Genomic DNA, 19,335 nt, shown 5'->3' on the forward strand with positions numbered 1-19,335 from the left:
CAGTGTCTCATGTTGGAACTCAACTTGTAAGCGAAGACAGCAACAGTTCCTTGTACTTACAGATACGGACCTGTGTTCGACGAGGAGCGGCTATGGAAGTGGAACTGCTTGTACTTATCCAACAAGTGACTTTTCTCTGATATGTTTGTTGGAAGTGTGTTCGACTTTGAGTGTGAAGATGATTGCAGTCACTTCTCACGTCGGATCAGGTCGATATCCTGGGTTTCGACGCGTGTAAAATTGGATACCACCTGTATCGGTACGACTATTGACCTGTTCTTGTTTTTACTGGACGCTCAAAACTCAAAAAACAAATCGGAACTACTGCCATCTTTAGTAGTGCGTTCTTTCACGGCTACAAGGCTATTCTAGTCAAATCTTTCTTGTTGGCATCTTGATCCCATATATGGCCACAGAACGCATAATACTAAACACTCCAAAGTGGTACTATCTCTCTGTATCTCTGCAAGTTCCCCAAATCACATTTTGTAACTCAGACAGCATCCAATTAACATCTCTAATTTCAATGCAGAATATCCGATCCGCCACATCCACTGGACGAGCTCTACTTTAGAAATGCTATGAGCATGGCTCTACGTGAAGCTTTTGGCATCTCGGGAATGTCAACTCCACTCGATCTATTGAGATTCGACCATCAAGCTCAACACGCTTTTATACGGATACCCCAAGTGTAATTGTCGAGTTTCTAGTGCTATTCGATCATATCACGTTTCCAAGTGGTATCTTGGTGCATGCTCCTCACACGTAAATTCTATCTTGGTGCATGCTCCTCACACGTAAATTCTTTAGGTATCTGATACAGGTTCAATCTGCCCTTACTTTGCTACATTCATTGGACGACAGAACGTGTCGTTTTCATGTGCATCAAGTCTCGGCTCATCTAATGTCTTTGGCTGTTGACAATAGAGTCATAAGGGTATAGATCCTGGGGCCTGCCAGCCAATTGCTTTCTGAAACTTAATGCGCTCGTGAAATCCAATTTGTACATCATCCTCTTGTGTAATAGCATACATTTGCATTTTCTAGTGTTACATTCATCGAGCTCTATCCTCTCGTGTAATGTACATTTGCTTTTTCTATTGGAATTTATCGAGCTGGTTTGCAATTCCATCTGCGTCAGGTCTGATGTCCATGGCTACTGAGTATGGATCGATATATACCAATGTCCCTAGACTACTCCTTCAAAACAATACACATGATAACGCTGAATTCACGTGCCAAAAGCACTCACGTTGTTTATTGCTGTACAAATCTCTATTGAGAAGAAAAGCCTAATAACTTCACAATCTAACTCAAACAAAGTATCAATCACCTCTGTTCTACGTTCTACTCCTTGGCAGCCCTTCATTTTGGAAGTTTGCTATATTAGGCTATAAAGGATTTCGGTTCTTCAAACGAGACTCGACGAGCTTTTTGCTAGGTTGGATCTTCACGTGGTTCTGGTGTAGCCATAGATGATTTCGATGGCGATAATGGTGGTGATGGGCGATGCAACGTGCCTACAATACTGTTTAGCAATAACGGGAATGATCTGCGGTTTGTTGCAGTGGTAAATGCTGTTGTCTTGGCACTTTCTGACCCTGTACCGCCCATTCAATGATCGCGAGGGTATCCTCATCAAAAATGTCTTGTGCGAATGCTTCCTGGGCCACGTCCCAAGCCGATTGACCAGATGCGTTTGGCAAGAGTGCCGAAGCACCTTTGACCATGATGCGCATGACGACTTCAGTCAAGCCGAGACATGAGGCGAAATGAAGGACTGCATTTTTCTGAGAACCGAAGCCGGTATCATTCAAGAGCTTGGCTGATGGCAGCTTTATAGACATGTGCGGATGATGTGTCAGTATATTCTACAGTGACTCATATCACAAATGATTGAGTAGAACATCTGCTCATCATGAGGCCCTTCTGTGATGTATTTTCAATATCATACCTTGAGGAGTACAGCGATGATTTCAGTGTATTTCTTCCTTTCATCATCATTCCCACCCATCGCAAACAGAGACATCGCAGTTGAGAGGCCAGTCATTCCCTTCCCAGCACCACCAATAAAAACAGCAATATGATGAGGACTCTCGAACGTCTCCTCAGTTTGGACAAGAGGCAGCTCCGAGTACTTGTCCACAATTGAGATACCATGACGGAGTTGCCAGCTGTGATGGCTTCGACAAATGATTTGACGAGTGCAGGAGACACCACTCCGTCTAAAGACATTGAAAGAATGGAATTAGCAAATGTTTGCCCAAATGTGTGGTTGATGTCGGCCAAGAAGCCAAATGATACAAGGTCTTTCGATATGGAGAGTAGTATGGAACAAAATGGCAATACGCTTCATCGTTGCTAGTTCTCTCTTTCTGTCCATAAGGAGTCATATGATGTTGCTTCGTATATGGTCTTTTTCCGTGAGTGTTTGTTAGAGTTGAATAGCGCTATAAAATCGTTTTAAACCTCCTCCAATGCCAACGCGTTGGAGGAGGCAGATTCAGCAAAGCAGATTTCAACCAGGACTTTCCAGCATCGCGTTTACCCAGGAGAAGTATGTGTCTAGAATAGGGAATGAAGTGCTCAGCTCATTGTGTGAGTGAAAGGTATCTAATTTTGATCTCGTTTGATGCCCAGCAAGATTCTCATGAGATTGCCCAGCTAAACCCAACAAACTGGAACATGACACTTCCAAATAGATACTGTATACCTAGAGCTTCTTCGTTGCTTGAAGCGAACGCCACTTGACAACGCTTCCAAATCCCCAACACCTTTCTCTCCAAAACAGAAGAAAACTTACCCTGTTAGAGCGGCCACATTGCGATGATGATATGAGTTCAACTGAAATCCGTTCGAATGGCTGTCCTTGCTTTGGAAACCAAATCAACTTAAACAATCAACTCGCTTCGTTTCGAGCAGTAAAGCTATAAGAACTCAATGGAGTGCCAGCACGTGTGAAAGCTACTAAAAATCGAATATATACAGGCTGACTCACGCGAGCTACTTAATTGGTGCCCAATGTGCAGGAGTCTAGCACCGCCTCATTATCGACATCAACCCAACATGTCAACCCAACATTTCCCAGCACACACTAACACCTCAACATCTCTAGGAAAGGAATCTGTATCGTCTCTATATCAGCCTGTGATCTCTTTGGCAACCATCACGTTGTTTTTTAAGGCTATACCACCAATCATTTGGAAAGCCAACCCAAGCTCGCTACTCAGTTGTCAGTTGAGACATTCGAGATTTCAGACGGCATTGCAAGATAATAGGAGATGACAAGAGTCTGGTTATTGGTCTTGCTGCCTCCATGGCCCTGTATTCGATGAGCTCAGACGAAGAAGATGAAATCAAGCACTTGTCAGTTATTTGTCTTGCTTCAGGTGCTGTGCTCCTGAGATGACAACGAACCAAGTCTTGTATCATTGAAAACATGATATGAACCAAATCATCATCGAAACATGAAAATCAACTGACGCATCATCCAATCATTTCTCGTCTAGTATCTGCCAAGTGCAGAATACCTCAACTCCTACGTATTCGGTAGTCACCATAACACCCTTCTATATCTTGCATCCAGTATTGGACTACATCGCTACGTGATAGCACTGATGAAGAAAGGAGCCAATGCGTGTGTGAGCTATAAACTTGGAAAAAATGCTCTAGAAATGGCTCTAGAGCCTTTGGCGAAGGGAATCTCTGAAAGAGCAGTCGTTGATATTCTTGAATGGTTGAAGGAAGAACAAGATGCTAAAGCTAGTGGTCTTGAGCAAGCAACAGCAACACACACAAGTCTCATGCAACCAAACATCACACTAGCAGCTCTCGATAAAGTCCTCAATGATTTAGCTGTAGAAGGTCATCCAGAAACGAAGAAGACTTCGAAACGAAGACCAACCTCAGTTGGTATAATTCCACTGACAGTGTCGACTAAAATGTCGCCTGTAAAATCCATCCTCAAAGGTCAAAATGCTGAAGCTGCCTCGAAGGGTGTATCATGGGAGAAACCAAAAACGTTTGTACAGATCGTGGATTTCTAGATTTTGATTCTAAATCATTTGCTTTGAATCTTGTATGCACAGAAACGTGCTATATATCCATCATCAAAATACAAAATAGATCAAAAGGAACGATCCTTGTGTTATAAGCGTGTTTGTGGAATAAGAGACAGGTTTGAGTCTAGGCCCTTATGACTCTATTGTCAACAGCTAAGCAGATCAGATGAGCCGAGACTCAATGCACTCAATGCAGAATCGACCGTTCTGTCGTCCAATGAATAGCAAGCCGAGGGCAGATTGCGACTGTATCTACCTAAACGATATAGAGGTAAGGAGCCTGCACCACGTTGACATTGAAAGCATCATATGGTCAAATAGCACTGAAAAGCATGAGAGCACCATCTACGATTATAGCTTCATCTTAATTTTCATCACTACCACCACAAACAACAATGTCGACCCGTCAGATATAAACACTGGCAATTTGTAGCCTTTCAGCATGGAAGGACCATCATCACATCGTTAAAAACATCGCCTCCGTACGAGTAAACAGCATCAGGGCAGTTTAAGGCTGCTCCTGGAGACGTAAAGACCCCCAACGACCTTGTCTTTAACGAAACCTTCAAGTTTTACAGCGGCCGGGTTTGAGCATTATTTGTTTTGAGCAGTATTCACAGTAGGCAACAAGGTGGGAGCCGGACCAGTTGAAGCTCGTGAAAACCTCTATTTGCATCCTTCGGCTGCACCTGAATCTAGTGTTGCGACGAATCTATTGGTAGTATTGTGAGTGGAACGACACTTATTGCGTCTGATATACTTTCTTCACCAAGACAGCTCTTTTTGCCCAATCATACCTAGTACTCACGTAAGCCATATCAGCTCCTAATGTTTGAGCTGCTCTAATACCTGCACCGTCTGAGACTGATCCGGCCAAGAGAATTGTGCCCTTGAAGAATGTTCTCAACTATATATTCGACGATAATCCAAGAATCAGACACGATTTAGCATCTAGCGGCCAAAACGGTTAATGCAGACCTGTGGCATGAGCGCAAAGGGACTAATAGCACCAGCATGACCTCCAGCACCTTTTTTGTGGAAATGAGTTTAGCTTCGACTTAAATCAAAGAACGAAAAAAGCGACAATAAGATGCTTTATGGGATTCAGTAAGAGCACAATCTCACCAGCGCAAGCAGCACTCAGCCCATCAACACCAGCTTTTGCAGCCTTTTCAGCGTGAATGCTGTTAATCACGTCATGAAACACGACTCCTCCGTAGGAATGCACGGCTTCAATGACATCCTTGGCAGCCCCGAGAGAAGTAATAACGACAGGAACCTTGTTTTTGACCACAACTTCCAAGTTTTTAGCCAGTCGTGGATTCGTTTTATGAACAATTAGGTTAACTGCATATGGAGCAGGTCGTATTTTCGTCCTTCCTGTTGATATGTGAGTAGAAAATCATTGGTATATGAGATGATGGGCCTTCATAATGCTGAATCATCGTAAACTTACCAGCGTTGAAGTTGTGATTCGATTCTTCCAGTCCAGCCTGTATTTCCTGAATCTAGGCATCAAGAGTTTCATCCGATCTAGCATTTAAAGCAGGAAAACTCCCCACAATTCCTATGTTTATTAGGTTGTATCAGTCAAAATCTCGAACAATTTGAATTCACGCAAAACATGTTTGATGACAATACCAGCACGGCAAGCAGGAAGCACAGTTTTGGGACTAGAGACCAAGAACATGGGCGCTGATATCAGCGGAACAGTCAACTGCTTGATCCATGATGGTTTCATTATGAGACTACACAAATAAGCAAACGCAGTTGGACGCTCGATTATTGGCGACAACGATTGATTCAATTAGTAGCGATGAAACGAGCTTGAAACAACGCAATCTCGCTTAATACGCATCAAATTATCTAGTTCAAATCATTGTATTCGTCAACATATATACAAAGTCACGTACGCAGCGACACCAAACCTCGACGAACACATTCATCATGAAGTCGGACAGAGACACCCTACATCCATCACCATCAATCTCATTTTTACTTTTTGATTTCATGTTGCGGATGGTGGGCTCAACTCGTCAGCAGTGTAAGGACGAGCAAACCCTGGAGACAGCAAGAGCAAGCCCTTGACAAATTCTCCCAAAACAAAAATTAGCGAGATAACAAGGTACCACATGGGCACCGTTATAGTTATCACACTATAAAGAACAGATACTACACTTGATCTTAGCCAAAAGGCTTGAGAGGATGGGAAAAAAAATGGTCGTGGGGAAGGTAGGAAGCAATAGATGCGTGTGGCTTGTGTGGGGCTTGGAGTGCGCGCTCTGGTTGGTTGAGGCGGTTTTTGGGGGATTGTGAGGAGAGGAGATATGTGAAGGCGGTGGAAGTGATGGTATTCTCGCGTTTGTATATGGTATCTAGGCGGGCTGGTTGCTACGCAATTCCAAACATCTGTATTGACAGGGTTTATATTCACATAGACGCCTTTGACGAAATTAACATTCAGAAATTGTTCATCTGTTCATCTGAGCAATCTGAGCCGAAATAAGAAGTGAATCAATCTGACTTGGGATTCGTAAAAATCGTCTTCTTATTCTTGGCGTGTCTGGAAGACATACGAAGATTTTGAGCAGCCTCCGACATAGGTCCGTTATGCAACGCAGTCACATTGATGGTACTTGCTCTTGACACAAGCTCTATGTTGCCTCTTCACTTTAAACGCAAACCTCAAACTCCTTGTTCACGTTTGTCCATAATTTATTGCTACATGATGCATGTCACTACATTACTCCCAACCCCGATAATACGTACACTCCCAGCCCCGATGATACTTTTTATACTAAATCAAACTGTCCCCCTCCCACACGCAATACACGATGATGAATATGGCAATTTTCACATGATAGATGTGTTGTTACATACAGAGTTCAAAGAGTGTCCGAAGAAGTCCTTTCGATTTCAGATATATCACGGTTCAGCTTGTCCGGAGTTAGAGAGAGCTTAAGCGTTTCGTTGCCAGCCAACATTTGTTCAAAACGGAGTTCTTTTAATCGCCTTGCAGACGTAGCAGCTGGTGTTACTGAAGGTGATGACGATGGACTACTATTACCACTGTTGGTTCCAATGGTACCAGCACTACGTGATGACGACCTGAAGGACCTACCACGCCGTAGCAGACTTAGTTGGCGTTTCGGTATACTAGTGGGACCTATTGTCGCATAGCCAGTGTCGGTTCTTGATCTAGATTTCGGCTTTCTGGGGCTTATTGGTAGTGCCGCAAAAGCCTCCATTGTTGGTGATGGTGCTGCTATTGATGCTATACTACGAGTAGGAGATGGAGGGGTATTTATATGGTCGTTATTAGAATCTGAATTATCAGATGCGGGTTCGGGCGATGTAGCACCTCGTTCAGCATACTTCATAAACTTTAATATATCGAATTGCGAGACGGCATCCTCACCAACAGTGCCACCCAACAAACTCCTCCTTTTAGCTGGATTATCCCTCGGTTTCGTATACAGTTTGGCACCGCGAGTTGGTGCTTTGGGTCTACCTATAGATGGAACTAGTGGTGGTGGTTGTTGCTCTGGTTCAGGTCCATCTATTATGTCTGGTGACGCCGATAGTGTTTGTCCGATACTTTTAGTGGTGGTGTTTGGTTGTATACGAGGACGAGCGGGGATCTTCCACATATCTTCAATTCTTCTAGCGGGATCATCCATTGGCCTGTCGGAGGTCTCTGAGACTATGTTGGTTCGTGGCAGTGACTTGTTTGCTGATGTGAGTCCTTTCAATGCCCGAGCAGCTCTATCTCGTATCCTTTGTAACGATCCTCTGACATTGAAGGTACCTACAGACACATTATCCAGTTCACGGGTCTTGGTACTGTTATGATAGAGACTCGACTCGAGAGAGTCACGAGCAGCGTTGAATGTTTCAGCCATAGATTCGTTGGAAGTGCGATGGTGGTCGTCTGTATCAGTGTCGTTTAGAGTTGTACTAGCTGTAGAAGGTGTGCTGGATCTGCCTACAGGTTCGTCCGCTTGGTCGACAAATAAGGTTTTGACGTTGATTTGTTGATGTCGGTGAGAGTCAATAGAGGGTTTTCGTCTAGCTAGGAAACGGTTTACAATATCAAATGCCGCGGCTGATAGTACTGAATCTAAGTCCTCATCTTCCTCGTCATCCGGTGCATACGTATGATAGTGTCCAGGGACTCTTGCCTTAAAGTCCTCGTCTTCAATATATCTCCACGTCTCGTATGTAGTAGATCTGACTGATCTTGCCATTTTCCAATAGGCAGGTGGCCGCTACTCTTTCGTTTGATCTCCTTCTAGCGATTGGGTGAGATTGAAAGGGACTTGTTGACTCTTTTCCTTTTTGCTAGGGCTAATAACACACACAGTGGCTCCATAATAATCTTGGGCAAGCAGGATACGACACGTTGACAGGTACGCATTTCTTCTTGTTTGCTGCACGCGAAAGTCTCCTTCTCTCCCATGTGGCCTTGGTTTGTATTTAGCTGCCAAAGGACTAGCCACATTTAAACGCATCACAGCCCAACTTGGCTGGAATTATGCACTAGTCTTCCGGCTATTCAACACATATTAAACGGATTAGACTGTCTATTGCATCGCATAACCGTTATTGACTGAGCTTACCCTGACATTCTAAACCAGGTGGTTCTGGGCATAGACCCCATACTTGAACACTGGCATCATGAATAGTGCACCAAAGCTAGCTGGCATATTAAAAACGGCTCAGGAGGCTGGAGCCTTAGGCCACTCTTCAGGCCCTCCTGCTCCAATACCACCAGAAAAGGATGTAACCTCTCCGTCCACCCCAGACTCGCCGACAACTCTTCACATTGAAGTAGAGGGAGTCCATGAATCCTCAACCGAAAATGAAGAAGATGTCCTGGCTCGTGATGAACAGCATGCTACCAATATAGAAAACCAGTATATTCATAGCAAGTTCTTTGATGGTGTTGCTGTTCGACGACTAGGTCCTCAGGTCGCCTTTTTACCAAACCACCCTGCTATATTGTCGCTATTTGACGATATCGCGGCCTATAAGACTGGGAATCCTGGTAGCACCGTTACTGAGGCTATGGAAGTCTTTACCAATCGAGAGAAGGCATCCAGAGGTATGGTCACAGAATCTCTCATTAGTCGCTGTCACAACATTGGATGATCGCTTACACATATGTCACAACCTAGATACGGCCCGTAGTGGTGAAGTAAAGGCCAGACTCTTGATGTCTGATGCCTACTGTAAAATCATCTATGAAGATCTAGCCACGCATTGGGACATGATCTTGTCATATGATGTATGTCGAGACGATCGTGTAGATAGGGTGCAGGCCCATCGAGATGCCAGAGCGTCTTTTGAACGACAATTAATAAAGGCAGGCTTGGTAGTAGTCCATCAAAAGGATTTTGAAGCCATCAAAGACCAGGAATGGCACTACACTAAAGTAATGGCACCATGGGAATTACTATGTATTGAAGCTGAACGTGCTGATCTTAAGCTGGATTTAAGACCAGAAGGTGCTACATTCGGTACAGCCGCCCCACTAATAGATGATATACCACACGAGGACGCAAAGAAACCTCCACCGACAGCTCCACAGAGAGCCGCTAAAGCCATCCGTATGAGAGAAATCGCCACGTTATTACGACAACGAGCCGATGAAGAACGAGCTGCTCAAGCTGCAGATCCAGATGCTCCTCCACCGCCAACTCCTCCCAAAGTAGCAACCGTAAACGAACGTAAAATGGGTAGTTTTGGTGATGTATTCGCCGCAACCCAAGCACAGGCTCAACAAGTAGGAGGGGCTGTAGGAGGATCCCTTCAACGAACAGAATCCCTGTTTCTCAACCTGATGAGATCTCAAAGCCAAACAGTCTTACTTAAAGGTGTTAGTAACTTTGAGGAAGGGCCAATAGGCGGTTTAGCGGGCACGCTACGATACATGTTTGGTTTAGTAGGAGGAGGTCTGGAACTAGACGCTCTACCATTCCGATACAAGGACATTGCAGATTTTAAAAACGGAGATGTGGACAAGTTTGGTCTACCATTCGTAATGCAAAACTTTTTCCCATCTGTAAGACGGAACCTGTTGACCTACTTGATCCTGAATCGTGCTAAATGTGATCATGGATTGGGTGAACAGTCGAATTCGACAGTCAAGGATTTGATTGAAGACAAGATATATGAAGATTGGTTTGCTCTTCATGATGGCCCACAGGCTGGAGACGATGTAGACTATGAGAATAATTTGAGAGCTAAAATCTATCGGGATTTCCACTTTACGCAATTCACTTGGAATGCTTTTGTGGCGAGGCTGCCGTTGAAGGATATTCGAGACTACTATGGAGAGAAGATTGCCTTCTACTTTGCTTGGGAATGTAAGTTATCAAACGCGTTCATCAACAGTGATATCTGTGACTCAATCGACCCTTTACTTTTAGCATTTTATACCTTGTGGATTTGGTTTGCTTTCATCGTCGGTTTAGCTGTCTTTGCTTATGGTGCTTATGTCGCGTCCATAAGTAGCAGCAAGGACGCGTTCTACAACATGTTTGATAATGCTGCTACAGCTCCATATGCATTCTTCATGTCTCTATGGGGCACCATGTTTTTGGAGTTCTGGAAGCGTCAAAATGCTATTTTGGCCGCCCATTGGGATGTTTCGACCATCACAAAGGCTAAAGCTGTGAGTTAGAGGCGTGTGCAGTGTTTCCTTGTATCATGTCACTGAAATATTGCATTCTAGGAAAACCGACGACCACAATGGTATGGTACTCGACTCCGTGTATCTCCAGTCACGGGAAAATTGGAACCGTATATGCCAACGTTCGAAATCTTTTTACTTCGGCTAATCGCCGGCCTAGTGCTCGCTGCTCTGGTAAGAATACATTATTGGTCAAGCTGTACCAACTCAGACAAAAAGCATTACTTATATATGATTGATGTAGTTGGTGTTTATGGTGTCCTTCCAAGCAGCAGTCGTCATATATCACGCTGCCTTAAAAAACGACGCCAACTTCACTGCAACAGCAGCCGGTGAAATATTATCATCCGTAACATCTGGTCTGATTTCCCTCCTCAACATTCTGTTACTCACACCTATATATCGATGGATTGGTGACCGACTGAATGATTTCGAGAACTATAAATCAGAGGATGACTTTGAAAAGAATGCCATCTTGAAGAACTTTTTGATTACTACAGTCAACTCGTACGCTTCTTTGATTTACATTGGATGTATCAAGGTGTTTGCTGGTGGTAACAACAGCGCTGGGGGCATTCTCGGATACTTTAAAGACAATTGTGTAAACACTGGTGGTAGTGCCAGTTGTATGGGAGGTTAGTTGGTGCCAAGATACCAATTCAAAGGCTGTAATGAAGAATTGACATTTCTTTGTTCAAATAACTTAGAATTGATGATTCAAATGGCTATTATCTTTGTTGGTTTACAATTCTTCAGTCAGTTGTTGGAAATCGCTATACCGTAAGTTTGATCATTTGTGACTTGCCAAAAGGTTTGCAATATGTCTCACGAACTCGTTGTTTTTTTTTTTTTTTGTTTTCTAGTTGGTACTCCAACTTGAGACGTCGTCAACGTGAACAGCACCGTATGAAGGACATTCTGCGGATGGATCGTGAACTTCAACTAAAGGGCACACCTCAATTCTTGGTTGATGAAGATTTAAGTGACTATGTTCAAGATTGGGACTACTCATCTCAAGGTATGATAACTACATTGGAATTGATGTAGGCAACTAGGTGTATAACTGAGAATGCTTTTTTTGCTTTAGTCGTCCAATTCGGTTATATCGTCCTCTTCTCTTGTTCATTCCCACTGGCACCCATGTTTGCTCTATTGGGTAACATTTCCGAAATCCGAGTAGATGGATACCGTATCTTACGAGAATTCCGGCGTCCGTTTGCTCTACGAGGTAGGGAAGAATTCAAGCATGGCACCACTCCTCAGTTCTTGGTATATCTCGTTCACTGACATTCCCTTTTGTCTCCAGCCATGAATATCGGAGCTTGGGAAGACGTCTTGGTCATTTTGTCGTGGGTTGGAGCTATCGTCAACGCCGTAATTATCGCCTTCTCGTCAGCATGGTTTAACAACTACATTCTGAATTACTACACGGTCGATCAGCAATTGGGTATACAGTTGGCCTTCATCTTGATCTTTGAGGTAATCCAAAAAAATCCTACTTTGTGTAGACCTGATGCAATCCACAAGTGCCTTTCTAACATAATTGTTTACCGCAACAGCACATTCTCATTGTGTTTAAATGGATCATCACCCTTGCTATTGCAGACGTGCCTATTGAAGTACAAGAACTTTTAGCCAAGGAGGAATACGTTGCTGGTTTGAGAGCTGGTGAATTCCAGGAAGTTGAAGACGCTGCTGAAGATTCACGTGTCCTCAAACGACTCTGTTTTGGGGCGATTTGAAACAGCCTTTTTGTTTGTCCTTTGGGAGGCCTTTTATAATTTTGGACGATGCATTTTAAACCAATTTGACATTCTACTACTACTATTACAAATATACTGATCTCGTTTAACAATATATATGTGGGCTCGTTGAGTGATATCATGTTTGAATTGTTGTCAAGGTTTGAAATCGTCCATGCGAGGTTAAAGGGGTTGCGGTGCTGGTGGTTATATCGTTTGCGGTGGTTATATCGTTTGCAGATTTTCAAGTGTTCCTAGTATGTGGAGAAGGCCGTTTTAGACATTGTGTTGCCATGCTTACATTTGCAAGCAGTTTTTTGGTGGTTGTTTTACTTACCTTGAGACAGAGTTCGTAAGAAAGCTGGCCTCGATTGCTCTATTAAAATATGACCAGTTATAGGCGTGCTTCTTCTGCAAAACTGTAAAGATTCCATACCAGTTATTGGAGTTGCGGCAGTACTGTTGAATTGGAATGGAGAGAAGGGAGAGCCGACATCACTGGAGACTGGGGACTGGGATATCTGAGTTAGTGCACTGGTGAATTTATTAGAAAAGACGCTAGTCCATGTCTTTGGTGTATTAGCCTGTTTGTCCATGGTTAGTTTTTTGATATTTTCTTGCGAGCTTTTTTGGCAGTGTCACCATGCCAATCAATCCCCATTTATCATTTTCTAGAAGCTTGTTGTGATGAACACAACGTTTTGGTGTCTGTTGGATTGTGAACGACGCGTTATTTTGGAATGTAAAGACGCCAACCATTATTAAGTATCTCTGCATTTAATCACAAGCATTTGTAAATGTAAATCATAAGACGTCATCAGACTATATTGTAAATAATAAGACGTTATCAGACTATAATACGTGTTTTTAAGTGCTTATGTGCTTTTTTATGAGATGTTGACAAGTGAAGAAACAGCTCCAGATGATACGAGAGCTTGCTGAACAGACGCTGATGCCGTGTTGTTTTGGGCTCTGGTTTCAGCTAAAATGGCAGATTTAGTGGCCGAGTCTTTTGCAAGCTGTCGAAGGAGCTGAGCATTGGCACCAGTTTCGTCGACCAGTTTTGAGAACGCTGAATGGGGATTTGAGAGCAATTCGTGTGGTGGAGCAAATTCGGCAACACATCCATGGTCCATGACCAAGATACGGTCAGAGTCAATTATAGTGTTCAATCTAAAAAGTGGGTCACGATGTTACAACAAGGTATCGACAACTATTGAACAGCTTTGGCAAATACTTGCCTATGAGCAATGGTAATGATCGTGTAGTGGGCAAAGTCTTGACGAAGCAGTTCCTGAATCTTGGCATCTGTCTCGACATCTACAGAGGCAGTAGCCTCATCAATCAAAATGATACGTGCTTTGGAAAGCATGGCTCGTCCAAGACACATCAGCTGTCTTTGACCGACACTAAAGTTTTCACCACTGAAAGACAATAAAATTGTCAGATAAAATAGCTGCAAAGGCTCTACACAGCTTTTCCACATACCCTTCAGACACTTGAGATTCCAGCTTGCCATCCAAGCTACTAATAACTTCATACAATCCACACCGTCTCAACGCAGTCCATATTGCGTCATCAGTATGGATTCCTGACATATCCAAGTTGGATCTCACACTCCCGTCGAAGAGCGTGGGCGTTTGTGGAATGATGGACAGTCCATTTCGCAAATCTTTGAGAGTCAAGGTGCTGGTATCGACACCATCGATTTCGATACTGCCTTTACTGAGCTCTACCAAAGAGAAAAGTGCTGCGATGATACTCGATTTGCCAGCTCTGAAGATTGAATATGCGATTAGCACCAACAAAAGGTCAGAAAAATAGTCAAATAATAATGAAGATTGGAAACATCGCTTACCCTGTTCGGCCTACAACACCAATCTTTTCAGCACCGTGGATGTTCAGGGAAACATCTTTGAGAACAGGGTCCAATTCTTCTCTATACTTGAGCTCGACATGCTTGAGCGTGATTTCACCAGCGAATGGCCAACCATCTGGTTTAGGATTTCCAGTAGTACGTTCCTGTGGGAGTTGTGTACCATAGTAACCCAATCGTTCGATTGAATTCATTCTAGATTCAATCTCGGCAATGTTTCTAAAATGCGATTTCGTAGGTGAATAAAGTGCTTCTCGTGGTAACCTAATCATCAGCATTTATACCTGAGCGACCAATTGAGCAAACCCAGAATGGTAATACCATACGATAAGGCTAAACCCAATATAGCAGTTGGAACATTTAGAGCAATTCCAAGAGTGGGAACTAGCCAAACCATTACAGCGACCATGCATTGGGCTCGAATCGACACCCAACAACCAGCTGCAGTTCGTAAATAAGTAGGTTTGTTGGCTTCATTCAACAGGTTGTTGTTGACGGTGGTGAATCTCGTTTGTTCACGGTATGCACGGATCGTAGGCAATCCCGTCAAAGATTCAGAAACTTGAGCGAATAGTGGTGATCGAGCTAGTGATTCCAATCGCTTCAGTTCTCGGTTGGAAGCTGAGTAAAAGTTTTGCATCACGATGTAAGACGGCACGATGATGGCTAAAAAAAAGCGGAAACGTATAAATTATTGATTCGTTCATCATTCAAGAGTAGATTTGTTTTAGTAACGAGCGTACCAAAGAGAATCAGCATGTAGGGTACAGCAAATGCGATCTGGGAATGACGGGACGATGCGTGTGAGATACAGAAGACGAACGATTCGAGAGTGGAAAAACACTTCGTTTTACCAGTCCTATTGTTCCCAGCATAGAACCAAGCAGATTCAGCGTGGCACTAAGAGACAAACCAAACTTGTCATTGACATCGTTGAAGGCTTTGAGGTACTTGCAACCATTTACCGTAGCATTTGAGCCATAAAGCGATCTATCTCAGACACGTCACGACTGAATCGAGAAAGAATACGACCCAGTGGCTGCGTTTCAAAGAAACTCATCTACAAAAAATAGTGATTTAGTGCCTGGAGATCTAAATGAATAAATTCGTGTCTCTGAAAACGTTTGAACTTACTGGTGATTTGAAAACTCTAGCCAAAGCAGCATTATGCAAATTCTTAGAAGCTTTGAGGCACAGTAAGAAAACAAATAATCCATGTAGATCTAAATATGAAATATTCATTTGGTAAGTTCCACTCCCTTGGGAAATTCAGCCAGACGCCAGGAAACTTACATGAGCCAAGAACAAATAGAGCTCCAAATACAGCATACAGAATGATATAGAATTCAAATGATTTGCCCAGTCTGTCCGTAGTCCAAAAGAGCAACATCAAATCAGATGCCAAACGGAAAGCAATGTATACCACTAGCCCGACCAGCATCAAAACAGCGACCCAGATGCCTCCAAATGCATTCATAAACATAAGGTAGTGCGTGAATTTAATAGACCCCTCCTCACGCTCCTCCTGACTCATTAGAGCCCTAGGCTTGTCCTTATTCTCGAAAGAACTGGTTGTAGCAACCGAGTTCTTCCTCTTCATTGATGATATACCACGGGACAAGTCTCCATTGGGAATCTCCAGCTTTTCGGAGCCAACTGCTTCTACTCGTGCTTCTTTTGATTCTTCTTCTTCGGGTACACCATATTGTTCAACCAGTTTGGCGAATGAACCATTGGCACTCAACAGCTCATGATATGTGCCTCTTTCGGTAATTTGACCCTTTTCCATATACAAAATATAATCCACTTGTGGCTATCAAAACGAATTGGTCATGTAAGTATTCGCATTTTGGAGTGCTACCAAAGAGTTCAAAGCCTTACCAAAAAGTGAATCTGATGGGTAACAAGTAATCGAGTCTTATCTGAACAGTAGTCTCGAATACATTTCTCAAAGATATGAGCACCGACGTGACTATCGACTGCGGCGAGGACATCGTCCATGTAGATGATATCAGCATTCCTTCATGAATAAAGCTTAGTTAAATAATAAAAATGGAAGATATGCGAAAACTAAAATACCTATATATAGCCCTAGCTAACGAGACACGAGCAATTTGGCCTCCACTTAATGTCAACCCTTGCGTACCGACCTCAGTGAGATCACCATCAGCAAACTCTCGCAAGTCTCTCTCCAATGCCGTGACTCGCACAACTTCTCGATATCGTCCAGCATCATACTCAGTGCCGAATAAGACATTGTTCTTGATGGAATCGTTTGTAATCCAACCTTGTTGATTGGCTAGGGCTGTCGTTCCATAAATGTCAACAGATCCTTTGGCTCGAGACATTTCACCAGTAAGAGCACCAAGTAACGACGATTTACCACACCCAACCGAGCCGACGATTGCTGTAAGAGAGCCTTTCGGTATAGTGAAATCAATACCTTGTAAGTGCATGACTGATGGTGGTTTCTCTGCTATTGTTGGCTTGGCGGGTGAGTCCTCCTTGACCAGTTTTTCGTTGCTATTGCTCTTGTTCTTGAACAAGGCGTTCTTAATGGAGGAGATCCTGGTTTTGATGGACGAGGACCAAGACTGCTTCGATTTAGTGTTGGCTTCTTGAGTGACAGATGGGTCCTTTTGGTAAGAGATGTTAGTAATTCTGCTATGGAATATCCTTTCAAGTAACACATACCCATGTTTCCCATTCCTGCCAGAAAAAGTCAGACTCCTTGATGACTATGGAGTTCTTCTTGTCATCAGAAGCATCGTGAACAGTAGGTGGTGAATCTAGTTCGTCTGCTGAAAGGTATTTGGCCAGACGACGCACGGCGACGATAGCTTGCCAAAGGAGTTGCAAGTTCAGAGGCATCTGTGATGAAAGAACATGATATGACTATTTGCAAAGGAGACGTTTGAGTGGTATTGCTATCTTACCATAATCATAGGTCCACGCAAAATGTTGATTGCACTTAGAGCAGGGAAGATAACCACGGGGTCGAGACGACCATTTTGGTACCAGTAACTAGAAAGGGAATCCAATGTTAATAGGTGGACTCAATAGTTATCAACAGGTGATCAACCTACAGTGAGAAAACAGTAATACTGATCACTACAGGGATCAGCTGCACAATGCCGTTAAATGTGGAATTGATGAATGCCAACCATCGTTGACGTTTCAAGTCTTCTTCTCGTAGATTAGTCAGGCGATTGATGAAGAAGGTTTCCCATGAGAAGAACTACTCAAGATGGATAAATATGCTGCTTCCTGTCAAAGCCCGAAAAGGGTGGCAACACTTTGAACTCACTTTGATGATCTTCATTCCTTGAAGGGCTTCAGAGGTCAATTTAACTCTCGAGTCCGAGAAATTTAACGCCTTTGATTCGATACGTTCGGCAACTCTCATCAAGACGAATTGAATTGTCAATCCTAACAGTACACAGAGAACACCAAAGGCCTAAGAAACGAGAAATCAGTGAGTAGAGCGATGTTTTCAAATCTCAAAACTGATACGTACGCCAGCTCGTCCGAGGTAGTATACTAGCAAGAGGGACAGGAAAATGATCTGGACTGGTACACTCCACATGTCGTGGATCCATTGAGAGAACCATTCCAGGGTGTTTGTGTCTTGGGCCAGCAGCTAATATAAGACGCAAAAATTTAGTCAACGCAAATCTTGAATACGAAACCGCAAAGGTCCAATCAACAAAACTTGATTAGGAGCCGCAAAGTTCTAGTCAATACAAATGCTGATCGTCCTCCACATCTGTACTCACATTCATAACTCGTCCAGAAGGGTATTCGTGTCTTGAACGTGCTGATAAGCGCAACGATTTCCTGAATATAGCTGACACCATGATGGTTTTCATGCGGACTCCAAGACTCCTAACTTTCAGCTCTTTGGCAGAATTTGATATAGATACATTTACCTAATAAATTATACGGTTAATGATGGCACAATGAACAAGGTTGTGGTCTGAAAAGTCTTACTTGCGCGAAAAACAACAACAGTGCCCAGCAATAACCCGTATACAGAGGTGCAGCATCCGGAGTATCCTTTGTAGACAGGAAACGTAATATTTGACTCAATATCAACGGAGTCAATAGCGTACTCCAAGACTGTGAGATCTCAAAGACTGCAGACATGAGAAAGTCCTTCCACATTATCATAAAGAAACTCTTTAGAATCTCTCCTCTAAACCCTCTCTCAATCTCTTCAGATTCAATATTCCCCATGGCCTTTCTCTTCATTCCTATACGTTCGTGAAAGATATCACTGATGTATTTGGCATCGAATTTCGGTAGGAGCGAATAGAGATCAGACTGCTGCAGAGGATTCCTGTATCCTTTAAACATCAAGGGAGTCATCCATGTAAAGAACATCTTTGCAAAGATGTTGGCTTTTACTTCAGGGCCGTCCGTAGCACCTTGATGCTGTACACCATCCTTTCCGTCATTGCCTAGGAACGACGGACCTAGATAGGTGAGAACAGAGGTCAGGAGTGGCCTATATGCAGGTAAATGCATTTCACTCGCTCACTCACCTTGGCTCTTGTAACTCGATGTTGATCCACGAGAACTCATGATCGGTGTTTCCAGTTGTTGCGTTAGATCCTCACTAATTGTAGCTGGATTCAAGATCTCTCCTACAATTGACATGCGTCTGCCAGTGTTTCCGATGGTCGATGGTGGTGTGGCCATCTTTGCGAAGCGATGTGATTTGTAAAATGTTTTCACGATGTTTACGCCAGATGGAAGACACAATCGGTCAGCGGACTCTGTACCAAACTACACTACTAGGAGTCCAATTCGAGACTGATCTTCTCCAGCCAGCGATCAATACACAAAATATCGAGAAATCCTTGACTTAAGCTTTAGCAAAAAATTGAGAACAGTGGCTCTTTTCTCAAGTGACATCACTTTAGCCGAGTCGTGACCGAACAAGCTCAGGGGACAAACGTA

General features: G+C 43.4%; 4 protein-coding genes across 4 annotated transcripts; 1 reads left to right on the forward strand and 3 right to left on the reverse strand.

The window, feature by feature from the left end:
- Positions 1 to 406: 406 nt before the first annotated feature.
- SmJEL517_g04295 (uncharacterized protein) lies at positions 407 to 943 on the forward strand (the record flags this gene model as incomplete). The annotated part of the gene is made up of 3 exons (XM_031170223.1): positions 407 to 465; positions 533 to 691; positions 811 to 943. The coding sequence occupies 3 exons, from the start codon at positions 407 to 409 to the stop codon at positions 941 to 943; spliced, it is 351 nt and encodes a 116-aa protein (XP_031023795.1).
- Positions 944 to 4,727: 3,784 nt separating this feature from the next.
- Positions 4,728 to 5,802, reverse strand: SmJEL517_g04296 (nitronate monooxygenase; the record flags this gene model as incomplete). The annotated part of the gene is made up of 6 exons (XM_031170224.1): positions 4,728 to 4,773; positions 4,859 to 4,968; positions 5,040 to 5,089; positions 5,187 to 5,441; positions 5,518 to 5,569; positions 5,686 to 5,802. 6 exons carry the CDS (start codon positions 5,800 to 5,802, stop codon positions 4,728 to 4,730), a joined length of 630 nt encoding a protein of 209 aa, XP_031023792.1.
- Positions 5,803 to 13,384: 7,582 nt separating this feature from the next.
- On the reverse strand, positions 13,385 to 13,633 carry SmJEL517_g04297 (uncharacterized protein; the record flags this gene model as incomplete). Its single annotated transcript, XM_031170225.1, has 1 exon — positions 13,385 to 13,633. One exon carries the CDS (start codon positions 13,631 to 13,633, stop codon positions 13,385 to 13,387), a length of 249 nt encoding a protein of 82 aa, XP_031023793.1.
- A 77-nt stretch (positions 13,634 to 13,710) lies between these two features.
- Positions 13,711 to 19,074, reverse strand: SmJEL517_g04298 (uncharacterized protein; the record flags this gene model as incomplete). The annotated part of the gene is made up of 19 exons (XM_031170226.1): positions 13,711 to 13,921; positions 13,986 to 14,273; positions 14,356 to 14,592; positions 14,658 to 15,039; positions 15,117 to 15,153; positions 15,228 to 15,273; positions 15,339 to 15,433; positions 15,508 to 15,596; positions 15,667 to 16,186; positions 16,255 to 16,393; positions 16,453 to 17,009; positions 17,068 to 17,244; positions 17,310 to 17,397; positions 17,460 to 17,611; positions 17,681 to 17,830; positions 17,891 to 18,013; positions 18,150 to 18,302; positions 18,364 to 18,848; positions 18,918 to 19,074. 19 exons carry the CDS (start codon positions 19,072 to 19,074, stop codon positions 13,711 to 13,713), a joined length of 4,086 nt encoding a protein of 1,361 aa, XP_031023800.1.
- Between the last annotated feature and the right edge of the window lie 261 nt (positions 19,075 to 19,335).

Source organism: Synchytrium microbalum, assembly GCF_006535985.1.
Source record: "Synchytrium microbalum strain JEL517 chromosome Unknown SmJEL517_scf0028, whole genome shotgun sequence".
Lineage (NCBI taxonomy): Eukaryota > Fungi > Chytridiomycota > Chytridiomycetes > Synchytriales > Synchytriaceae > Synchytrium > Synchytrium microbalum.